We start from the raw sequence: 12219 nt of genomic DNA, 5'->3' as shown, positions 1-12219 counted from the left end.
ACTGTGGATCTTAGCGTTTTTGTCCACAAAAACCTTCCTGGTGATCTAAGGGAAGCTCAGAAGTGATATAGTTCTGCTTTTGTTTCCCAGTACTGTTCTTGTAACTTCACCTGGTGAGACTGCAGGTCTGTTGGGCTCCTCCTGCAGTCTGCAGGAGACAGCAGCCTGTTGTATCTTTTCTGCTCTACTTCCATCATATAATTTCTGTTCTGCTTCCAAGGACTGCAGACTAAAGCCTTCTAGGTAGATAAGCCGCCTTATGCTGATCTGAGGATGAATACAGTGCTCTGAAATGTAAAGGAATTGGACCGTTGCCCTAATAGCAGTCAGTCTGGTATCTGTGTATTTCATAAGCTTAGTCTGAGACACCAGTTGTGTGATGCAAAATTCATGCATTTAATGTTCGTAATAACACTTCTTGTGTTATTAAGCTATGTTTTCAGTTTCGGTCTTTTGGAAGTACTTGGCCACATCAGCTTATTTAAAAGTAACTTTAAATCTAGAATTTCAGAGTTGTGACCTATGAATTAATACACATGACACAAGGCATAATTTTAAATATTTAGTCTGCTAAATATGTGGGGTTTGGTTTGGGTTTGTGTTGGTCTTTTTTTGTGATGTGGTCATAGAATCATAGAATAGTTAGGGTTGGAAAGGACCTTAAGATCATCTAGTTCCAACCCCTTGCCATGGGCAGGGACGTCTCACACTAAGCCACGTCACCCAAGGCTCTGTCCAACTTCGCCTTGAACATCGCCAGGGATGGAGCATTCACAATTTACTTGGGCAACCCATTCCAGAGCCTCACCACCCTTACAGTAAAGAACTTCTTTGTTATACCCAATCTAAACTTCCCCTGTTTAAGTTTTAACACATTGCCCCTTGTCCTATCACTACAGTCCCTAATGAAGAGTCCCTCTCCAGCATCCTTATAGGCCCGCTTCAGGTACTGGAAGGCTGCTACTGGGGTCATGCCAGTAGAAAAAAATATGAGGAAAAGGAGCAGCAGCAATCCTGAAGAGATATGTTAAAGGTTTAGGAATAAGATTCAGTAGTCAGCTTTGCTTGAGAACTTGTGCCTGGTAGTAAAGAAGAGCAGTTCAGTGAATATGACTGATCACCCCAAGGATGCCATATTATTTGTCTTTTTGGGGTTTTGAGGTGAGAATCACAGTGAATGACTGTCAGAGAGAACTAATATTTGAGTGAATGTTCAGTTACTGTTCTTTTGCCACAAAACAATAAGAAATTTAAGTGTTTCCTAGTCTTAATTCTGCTCTGCAGAAGCAGATAATGCAGGGCAAACTGAACCTTGGAGAGCTGGTATGTAAAGCAAACACTTCATATAATTGTATGTCCAAATGTCTTAAAATAGAGGTAGTCAGTCACAAACCTAGGTATGTGTAGAGTGATTAGCACAAACTACTGGCTGCTGGCATTAGGAGAACTGGAAAGACTTCAGGATTAATTATATCTGTAGTGGTTCTGTTTTGTAAAGGTTTGGATTGTATTAACACTAATGCTTCTTAACACTAAATGCCATACTAGAACTGCAAAGTAATCCTTTGCTCATACTAATAAGCGTTTAGTAGTAATGCACAAAGATGCCACTTTTTGTGAAGATGCATCTTTTAGGGTGTAAAAAAATGAGCTATGGCTAGATCTAAAATATTTGGGAATGACTGTTGTGCCTGTGATTGTGAATCAAAAAAACTTACCTGACCAAAAAGCACTTTGCATACAACAAGACATTTAATCAAGTAACATGACGAAAAAGATCACCTTAGTCCTAGCTTAAAGATTTATTTTGTCTCATGGCCTTGTCATTGTTTTGTAAAATGTTTGAGTTTCTGTAGGCAACTGGAAGGCTCTATGACTTGCAGCCTGCCTATATAAAGATCAGGTCACGGTGATACTTCATGCTAGCAGATGTTTACTCAAATTTTGCTTTTTTGAAAAAGGACTGATGACCTAAATATTCTTCTGATGTCATTCTTCATTGTGATGGGTTCTCAGTTTTTCTGTGACTGCAGTACACTACCTCTAACTGGACAGCAGTGAGCATGGAGAGGTTTGGTAACTTACAAGAGTGTAATTTACTGCTGCACATTAGTTTGAAAAGCTGAATCTGCCAAGCTGGTTGAAAACTTTCGCCTCAAATGATTAAATACTTAGCTACTTTAAGCAAATACTGTTGTAAATCATAAGAACTACTTGCTTATTCTTATGCACTGCTGATTCTGGAACTGAGTATTTTCCTTTATTAGAATCTGACCTACTAAGAAGTCAGAAGTTGCAGCTGATCACAGCCCTGGTTGAGGCTTTCAACCTGAAAGCCAGCAGGGTATATCAGATCTACCAGTAAAATCAAAAGCTGACCTTAGAATGAAGCCGTAGGAGATACTCAGTTCTCCCTTCCACACACCAATGCCTCTGTATGGTCTAATGGCCACGTTTGGTTTGAACTGTGGCTTTGCTGACATACCAGAGAACAGGTCAAGAAAAAATGGCCTGATAAATTTAAACATGCTCGTTGTAGAACATGCACTCTGTTATTTTAGAAGAGTGGGTGGATATGGACAAGAAGAATTCTTTGAACTGACAGCTGCTACATTGAATGGTGGTATTTAAAGGGGGCAAAATATTTAACTCATGGGGTTGTGTTGGAATCAGTAAACAAACCAACATGATGGAGATGGCAGTTTAAATCAGCTGTATCTTCTTGAAGCTTTCCTGAGATGAAAACCCTTCTTCAGAAGGAAGAGGATGAACACCTACCTCTGCATTACTTTAGTATTTCTACTACATGAGCATGAGACTATTCCTGCACTGAAGGTATGTCTTCTTTTTTTACACTAAATTGCAAGTTACTGAGCGTTACCTATCAAAGAGTCAGCCTTTCAACTAGAGCTTGCACACTGCTTGTACAACAAGTACAGTTGTTTGGAAGCAGTTATGTATGCACTGGAGCTACTTCATGAGGCTTTTCCAACCATAGAATGTTGCTGTGCCAGGGAAAAAAGGAATTATCAACAGGCACAAGCATTTTAAGTTCCTTATGGCCTTTTTGTTGGGTTTTTGTTTGGGATTTTCCTTTTTTTTTTTAAATATGATTGTATAATATTTATTTAGCTACTTGAGTACTTAGTTCCTTTGGGATCAAATTACCTTCTTCATTTAGGCCTCTTCACAGGTGTCATTATTCTAGCACCCGTGAACTTCAACCACACTGCAGTAAACATATTTAATATCTCTGCCATCTGCAGCCTTGTGTTTCGTATGATGCTAGGTACTGCAGACAAATTGTAGAGTAGGTGTGTTGCATCATAAAGAGTTAATTTGTGTAAAGCCTTGGTGTTTAAATAATGTGTGACATATGAATAGCAAGCCCAAACAGGGTTTGCTGCACCTGTTTGATGCAGGTACACAGATCTAGAATATACTGTGCAGATCTAAAATATACAAGGTACTAAAAAAACTTGGAAATACTAATGGCAACTTCTGTGGCTTTTAAAGGGTAAGTTAAAAAAATCTGAAGGGTAAAACCTTACTTGGGCAGCAAGCAGTGTTGCTTGGGCATCCACAGAAAGTTCATCAGGGAGGGAAAATTTGTATTAATTATATTAACCAGGATGCAGTGTAACGTGTGCCCAGTGGCATTTGAGATGCTGCAGTTCAGAAAGTGTTTAACTACAAAACTCTCAGTCAAAATCCAAGCAGCTGTGGTAATAGATTAAATTGCAATCAGAATCAGGATGGCTTGAACAAGGAGAAACAGTGATAAAAAGCTAGAGGGGGAAAAACTAGGATTCTGAAGCAACAGCAAGAGTGTGTTTGATCACCAGACCACAACCAAGAAGCATTTTGAATTTTTCTGAGGCATGAGAGTTGCTTTTTCTCTCTTCTTCTTGTGATTACAGATAAAGGTGCAATTTTGCATGAAAATATTCTCACAAATAGCTTAGATATAGTAATTTTTTGCTGTCGTTTTGGTTGAGCCAGTAGTTACATTACAAACATCTTGGGGTGCTTTTTTTTGGGGGGGGGGGAACCTTAACAAAGATTAAGTATTTTTTAAACAGCATCTTAAAAACCTCGATTGTTTCAACTGTTTGTAAATAAACCACTACAATTAAGAGTGCAAGCCAGCCAAGCTTCTTTTAACACTCTCCATCTGTTTCTAAATACAGATATGCTGGTAGTCCCTTAGGGCTCATGTGCTCACAAGCAGGGCAGGCAGGTGGCCAGATGCTGCACTAATAACCCGCTGTGGAGGTTGACAGGAGAATGAAATCCTGGGTTCAGAGAAGATGCTGACTTATCCTCCTTCAGGAGTCAGGCATCTGAAGAAAATCTCTTTGTGCACTAACTGGGAGAATACATCATACATGAAGGCATCAGGTAAGCTATTCATAACATGATGGCAAGACACTTAAGAAGGCAGAAAACAGCACTTGAAGATACTTTAACCAGAAGCACCATTGTGTAGTTAAGGAGCAGCAGCTAGGATGGTTTTCCTACACTCTTTTGCTCAACATACTCTCTACAGCTTCTTCATCTTTTAATCTAAATCTTGCAATAAATTTATGAGAAAGGCAGGCAATGGAAAAGTACAAGATTATATTAGGATTTGGGTGTCTTATTCTCTTCTTTTACTCATTCGACTGATTTCTGAACCTGTGCTCGTCATAAGCAGTTTTCCACTGCTGGCATCTCTTTTCAGCTATTAAGAAGCATCATGAGACATGAAATGTAATACTAGTAAGCAGTTAAAACCCTAAAGTTTTTACAATTTATTACTTTGAGCTCTTGTAAATTTTTCCACGCTCTCTGAAGTTCTGATGAATTTCATGCTCAGAATTGCATCAGCCTTCTCCTCTCTGTTCATCCAATTCCTGTGTTACACTGTCATGCTGCTGTCTTTCCCTCTGGAGCACAGAGATCCCCAGAACAACGATGAGTTAGACTACTGTGTCCTCCACCTAGGAGTTTGCACATATGACAATGTTACCTTTGTTTGTTGGATTGGCAGGTTTAACCACCACAATCACAGGGTTTATTGCAGAGGTTTGCATAGACCTTGATCCCTCATCAATGCTCCTTGTCAAGCTGTACCACCTTGAAAATGAAAGCTGAATCAAGTTGTGATGTTTTCTCCATAACACAGCCTAAGGACAATACTAGTCATATAAAGCGAGTAAAATTTTTAGACAAACCAGACTCTGGTGATTTGGACTATTTCAAGCATGTACTTAGCTCAAGTAATGGCATTAAGTACTCCCGATTCAGCTTCATCTTCATGTTAAACACAACTCCGAATACAGTTGCTTTTAAGATTTCAGGTTGCTGCTTATTTTAGCAAAAGCAGTCATAGTTGGCCTAGATTTCTCACCTCTTCCCTGCTGTACTTCCAGTAACTGTATGATTTGTACCAAATATGCAAAGTACAAATTACATCTAAACCCCACCACATACCAGTTTAGCCAGTCTTATTAAACAGTTTTTTAGTGAATTAAGGTTTATCCGATACTGAGAATGCAGCAAATGCAGAATTTCCACCAGCTCTGCTACAGAAGGCACAGGGGTGGAAACCCTGTTGAGTCTATCAGAGGAACTCCCATCAGCAGCACTCCCCGCTTACCCCTTGCCAATGCCACTGTTGAGACTGTGCTGGGGAGAACGCCAAGGGGAGATGGGAAACGTGAAGTATCATACATACAACACACTGTGACGGCACATTTAATAAAACCACCGCTGACTTCATGCGCTTTGCATCTGGCCCTTGGCTCCCATTAATTAACTATGACCCAGGTAGGGAGAGGTCAGCTTTCCCCTCTTTCCTCCCTTAAAGCATCACCAACAAAACACTTCCCCTTCACATGGTTACTCTGAACATTCTGTGCAATTTTTATCTAGTAAGCGTAAGAAGGATTACCAAAACAACCGGATTAATAAAATAATATTCCTAGTGTTGTATTACAACAGAAATGTGCTACAGTTCTTCCTAGCTCAAAATACAATACTTAACATTAAGGAAATATTTGCATAAAGCACATTCTAATCATATTGCCATTTCCAGTTAAGACAGGATAGCAGGAAACCTTAAGGGGAGACATACCTTTTTTTTGCACAACAGGTTCTTAACAGTTTCTCCCTAACATAATGTGCACACAACAGCATATTGTCCTTTTAAAAAAATATTTAATGCTGCCACAAAGTATAAAAATACAGTAAGAATGGCAGTACAAACCAAAATATTTCCTAATTTATTTCTTTTACATCATTTCTACATTAATACAGGCATCGTAAAAACACAAGATGGCAAATTATTTTGTTTTGCAAAGTAGCAGGCTGCTGGTGGTCTTCATCCCCTCGCTGCCGTTTACGCTGTAAACAGATAACTGAGGTCTTCTTGGTACTTAACAGACCTCACTTTTTGTTCCCGAAGAGGGGTCATGTCTCGCTTTGCATGTCAATAATTTGCAGTTTATAGCTGCAGAATATTCACAAGTCTTGAAGGCTTAGGTGTCAGTCAGTCTCGGCCTGCGACACAACGCAAAAGAAAGTCACCGATTCAGTACACAGTTTGGGGGTAAAAAAAAAAATAAATAAGCACAGAGAGCGGCTTTGCAACTCGCTACAAACACCAAACAGCTTCTCGCACATCTGGAGCAACTACTGACTATGGTCTGCTGTAGCAAGTGCTCTCGCCAGGACAGTTTCCAGCATAAGGCACTTACTGGCTGGAGAGCTTGAAGTATGGGTCTCAGCCCAGCAAACCCCTTCCTCGTGTTCAACCACAAGCACCATAGCAGTCCCCTCAGGCCTTAGTGAGGGCAGGGAGGCTGCACCTCAACAACACCGATGTTGCCTTTCATGGCTCTGTGGGCCAGTCCCAGCACAGCAGCACGGAAAAAAGTGTTTCTAGGCAAAGGGTTCTCACAGGGAGGCAGACATTCTAACACTGGGTGGGCTGTGCTACAAGAAGGTAAGGCTCTATTCTGAGGAACACAGAAAAAGACCTTGGTGCTTACAGCACCAGACATCCAAGCTGCTACAAGTAAAACACTTCTAAGTTCTGCAAGCACTGCACTGATTCATAAAGCAGTTCTCCTTGATCAGTTCAGACTCAGTAAATAAATTCTTCCAAGTATTTATCCCTTCAATTTAAATAAAGACTCAGACAGAGATGCGATTTTGAACACATTTATTTTTCGTACATAAAAATGAAAGACTGACCTAAAAGGTTTTTGGAAAACAGAAAAGCTGAGAAAGACTACTGTGCGTTACGTCAACTTTGCAAATTCCATCCTCTGACTTTAGCCGCTTGGCCAGGCAGAAGACTTTTTCTTTTCTCATTGTTAACCTAGTTTCTTGTACAGTCCTCAAGTGTCTCAGGTTTAACTATAATGCCAAAGAGCAAACTAAATAATTTGGTTAACATTCAGTTAAACTTCAAGCTAGACAGGCTTTTTCACCACCCACAGAATCCAGTCACACACACACACAAGCATTTATGCCTTTTCCCTTTTCAGAGGGATAGAAACTGGCATCAATAAACCATTTCACTGAGGTTTAACAGAAGAAGCAAAGTTTTGCGTGCAACACCTTAGTTCTGTAAAATAAATCTGTATTGATGTTAAATTTCTATTTCATGCCAAGTTCAATTCTTTTACTTCACACATTTCAAGAATAAACACAGCTGTACCGTCACTCCAAGTGGACTGCCCCTGCACCAAGAACAGAAAACCTGAAGGACTCATTCCAAACTTGCAACCCCCTTGCAACAGAGGTCTAAATGTTTGCCAGTTTGGGGGGTTGTTTTTTTTTGTTTTTTTTTTAATTAAAACGTGCATTATTTGTACCCAAGTTTAACAGAGTTCAGAGCAGCCCACCAGGCAGCAACTCTTTTGACCGATTTATTTCCAGAACAGAGGGGAAAACCCAACATAAGAACACTGAATTGAGTGCAACAGCTTCTTAGAAGTAGCACAGGACCAGCCAGCAGCTTTCCAGAAACAGGGGCTGGGGGGAGGCAGGCACGTCCTTTTACTCTTCCTTTAAGCAAGCTCTACAACAGAGGTCACTGGGATTGATAGTTCTCCATTTTGGCCTGTATCGGCTCCTATTTAGGGTCCAAGTTGTGCAAAACTACTGAATTCTATAGAACAACATTCTAAATTCTAGAGAATTCTACATTCTATAGAATAACAAGGTAGCACAAGGATTCAGTCTGCAGGAAAGAGACCAAGCCTCCCTCAGATTCTGGTTTTTAAGGATTACTGACAGACCAGAAAAAAAAAAAACAAAAACATTTTATCCAGGTTATCTCCTGGAATGCACTAAGAGATCTAAATGTTGTCCTATGCTCATACTATCATGAACAATTCACTGTACAAAATACTTTTTTGTCCAAGATTTGGATTGGTTCATGGTCCTAAATCAGTAACAGTGCAGACTCTCAGATACCTACAGCCACAGAACCAGATCGAACGGCTGAACATGCAAGTCCTGCTGTATGAGGGTCAGAGAGCTCGAGGTGAGACAAGATGGCCGCTCCCGCCCTGCACCACCTAGAGAGGAGGAGCCCCTGCTCCGGAGCGGGAAAACACAAAATCCATAATTCAGGAGATGGAATCAGCCACGGCTGGAGTTTGGGGTCTGTAAGATACTGATGGCTCAGGAAATCCTTCTCATGCAAATAAAGGCCATAAATGACAGGGGGATTTCAGTCAAGGTTTTGCCTGTGCTTTTTCCTTAGATAGTCAGAAGTTTTTACAGTAACATCTGGGATATTTCTGTTACAAAAGCATTTAATAACATCCCACATGGTTTTCTATAACCAAGATATCTTTTATAAGGCACACACATTTACACCTACTGTCAGTTACAGCTGATAGCGAAAAGCCTGTCTTCTCAATTTAAATAAATAAACCTTTGCCAAGCCTCTTGCTGGCTAAAGAGTTGCTGCAGTTGTAGAAGGTAGGAAGTGTCTTAAAATTGCACATTTTCAGATTTGCAGGCAGCAAGCTGTTTTGCTTTTAGAGCTGCATAGCTGATAATGCCACAGGACAAACCACCTTGTCCTACTGATGCACAGTTTCCCAAACTCAGAACTCTGTGAAACTGCACTTGTTTTTTTTTAGCTGGACCCTTAAGCAGTTGTTTACTATAACAGTGTAGTCCAAAACCCGTATCAACTATTGTGAAATGAGAATTTTAAAGAGTAAACTCAGCTTTGCGTACTGAACATCAGACTACTTGGGCCCTGCGCCTGGTATGTTACTACTGAGCTTGAACATACTGGAAAGCTTTCAAGTTAATTCCTTTGGATAAGGGGCAGAAGTAATCATCCAGCTCTTGGAGTATTTTTCAGCAGTAAATCCAAGAAGTGCTTTACAAAAGGAGAAATTAAAAAGAAAAAAGAAACAGGGGAGGCAACCCCCAAGCCCACGTACACAACAGAAGACAACGGAGCAAGGAAAATGGAGGGAGAAGATGCAACATCTCTGCAGGTGCCCAAAGAGGCAATGCTTGAATACATAAACCCCAGGTTTCAAACTGCAGTCCACTGCTAGAAACTATCATGTCCCAACCTGAACAACAGCCTGAGCGACAGCCACATTCCATCTCTGTATTCAAAGAGAATTTAAAGGATAGAAAGTGATTTGTGTTGAATTACTATTCAGAAAGTGCTATTGACCAACTAACAGAAAGGGAGTGCTCAGTAATTTTAAAAGGACTGCACCACAGCTGTCCCAAAACATCAGTCATCGAGTGTTTCAACATCATGCCCCTACTGCAGTACTGGGGAACCTCAAAAGCAGTTCTAGACTCCGTGAAGTTACAGAAGGGGCTTGTATAGCTGAATGCACTGTACTGGGGACGCTGTGAAAACCACCTCTGCAAGTCCAACTACAGTTTCCTTTGATATGCTTTCTACACTTAATACTGATGAATGCATTTTAGTCTTTCTAGCAATTAGAATCTATAGACACACAAAACATTACGTTTCACATTTAATGGAATGTCAGAACTTTAACAACGTTGGCCTTCAAACAGCAGTTGAAGTCTGAATATATTAATCAACTTAACAGTACGCTCTTCAGTTGGGGCTAAGTTCTCAAAAACCTTAAAAAAAGAAAATCAGATTCCTAAGTCTCACTTAAATAATGAAAACTACAAAAAAATAAATAAGGAATGCAGATTAACAGAGTAGAAACTGGCAAGTGCTTTATCAGACCCCTAGCTGCTCAGATCATAAACTGGAGAGTCAAAATATGGAGAATGGTTGCACTATTATTTCCATGCACAAATTATAATTACATTTAGTTTCAAAATCAAATTCTTTTTGTTCAGAAATTTGTACAAACTGAGCTTTCAAAAGTACAGTGAACTACAAAAAGATTAAATATGCAATTATAAAATATATTTATCCTAGTTCATAAGAATATAAAATGTTTATGTTCATGTCACTAGTACATTACACATTACACACATTTAGGATAACTTCTTTGCATTAATAATGTAAATGATACAACACTGTTTATTGCTTATGTCTGGTGTATAAATTTAAATCCAGCCAGCCTTCAGTGGCTAAACCCCTGTGTTTTACGGGTTGCTTAAGATCTGATAGAACACCATTTTAAAAAGTATAAACAGTTGCAGCAAGTTTGTACCTGCTCATATAAACAAAAACCATCAACTGTGTTGGGGGCCGCAGTTCTAAGTACCTGCAGTGGGAAGTCCTGAGATGTTGACACATTACCAAGTTTACATCACTCCTCTATTGTAAAGTGTCTGCACCCATGCCAGGTGTAAGGAGTTCACTGCTTAAAGTCATACCCCTAGTCAGCACCCTGCAGCAGGATTAGCTGCTGGAGCAGACAAGCTTACTCTTTACTTACAAGGAATGTTCTTGAAAATACATTTTCCAGCACCAATAAGAGCCAACTAAAATCAGTGTACCAAACCCAATCTTAGTGAGAATAGGTTGCCAATATAACCACCTTTTTCTTTTTCTTTCAGTCTCATTTAGCTTCTGCTTCATCTGCTGCAGCTTCTGTGCTGTGTTAGCTTTTCTATCATCCCGCAGTCGTTTTCGGACAGTACTTAGAAAAGAAGAAGAAAAAGGTAAATCTTTAATTGTAGAAGAGTTAAAAAGGCTATGAAAACATTAAACCTCATCGCAACACGTAATCCTTCTCCCAACAGTTTATTAACTGTTAACAGAGATTAACTCCAAACAGTTAATCAATCCTTCATCAGCACATGGCAGCAGCATGTAAAATCCAAATCAAGCAATCTTGATTCTATTTTAACAAACTTGATGTGAATGGTTTCATGTCAGTGAAGCCCCATGAAATAAATGACATATGTAAAGATGTAAGTGCTGCTTGACCTACACGTTCAACAGAAAACAGAATTAGTTTAATTACCTGAGCTTAGTCTCTCAGCCCCATCAGTGTCCCCATTCAGTAGCTGAGATCTTTTGCATGGAGGCTGCTTTTATATGCAGTGTCAGTGCTATGTGCAAACATTTGTAGTATTTAAGTGTGTGCCCCCATGTAGAGCTCACACCAGCCTCACTGAGGTATGGATTCTAACCTACTCATGTTTTGCATGCAGATTTAATAGTACCCATCTTGGGCTGTAAACCAAATTTTGAACAAGGACACAGGCTACAGATCAGCCACGTGTTGCTACACTGTTAGGGGTGCCTTGTAAGTCGTGTCTCTAAAAGTATCTTCGCTACCTCTAAGAAAGCATAACTCTTGACATGAAAATCCACTTTGATTGTCCAGGTTCCACCCAGCACACCTCCGCACTCACATCCATGCCACCCCTCCTGCTTGTGAGGGGCTCCTGTAAACATCTACAGGACTGCTGTCATTCTTTTTCAAAACACTCAAAGCCATGGAGAGACAAACTCATCAGGGCATGCAGTAAGCCATCTGGCATTTCAGAATTCCAGTCTATTTTCACTGAACTGCTGCATCTCATCTCCGAGCACAGCTCTCTGGCACAGATTTCTGCCTCCTCTTGTGAGCTGCACAGCTCCGCACATCCCAGTCTGGTTTCTGGATCTCTGGTTATGGATCCACATTTAGCTACTAGACCAGAGTGACACAGCATCTCAAGGCACAGCCATTAAGATTGTAATTCCCAGTACAGCAGCTCACAGCTGAGGCATTAGCACTCAGGAAGGTAAGTTCACAT

At 40.2% G+C, this 12219-nt stretch overlaps 1 protein-coding gene across 5 annotated transcripts in view; it reads right to left on the bottom strand.

The window, feature by feature from the left end:
- Positions 1–6237: 6237 nt before the first annotated feature.
- PTPN2 (protein tyrosine phosphatase non-receptor type 2) overlaps positions 6238–12219 on the bottom strand; it is a 29729-nt gene continuing 23747 nt past the window's right edge. For 3 of the 5 annotated variants that reach the window (XM_057397425.1, XM_057397424.1, XM_057397421.1), the window contains one exon: positions 10529–11111. In XM_057397425.1, the coding sequence (XP_057253408.1) occupies positions 10904–11111 (208 nt within the window). In that variant the 3' untranslated portion in view covers positions 10529–10903. Of the gene's footprint in view, positions 6544–10008; positions 10132–10528; positions 11112–12219 lie in introns of those variants that run through there. The other 2 variants (XM_057397422.1, XM_057397423.1) reach the window with 2 other exon arrangements.

This window comes from Pezoporus wallicus, unplaced genomic scaffold (assembly GCF_028554395.1).
Source record: "Pezoporus wallicus isolate ANWC-B61680 ecotype Strahan unplaced genomic scaffold, APGP_CSIRO_Pwel_v1 contig_227, whole genome shotgun sequence".
Taxonomy (NCBI): domain Eukaryota; kingdom Metazoa; phylum Chordata; class Aves; order Psittaciformes; family Psittacidae; genus Pezoporus; species Pezoporus wallicus.
Note: the sequence above shows the minus strand (reverse complement) of the source record. Positions and strands in the feature narration are given on the sequence as shown.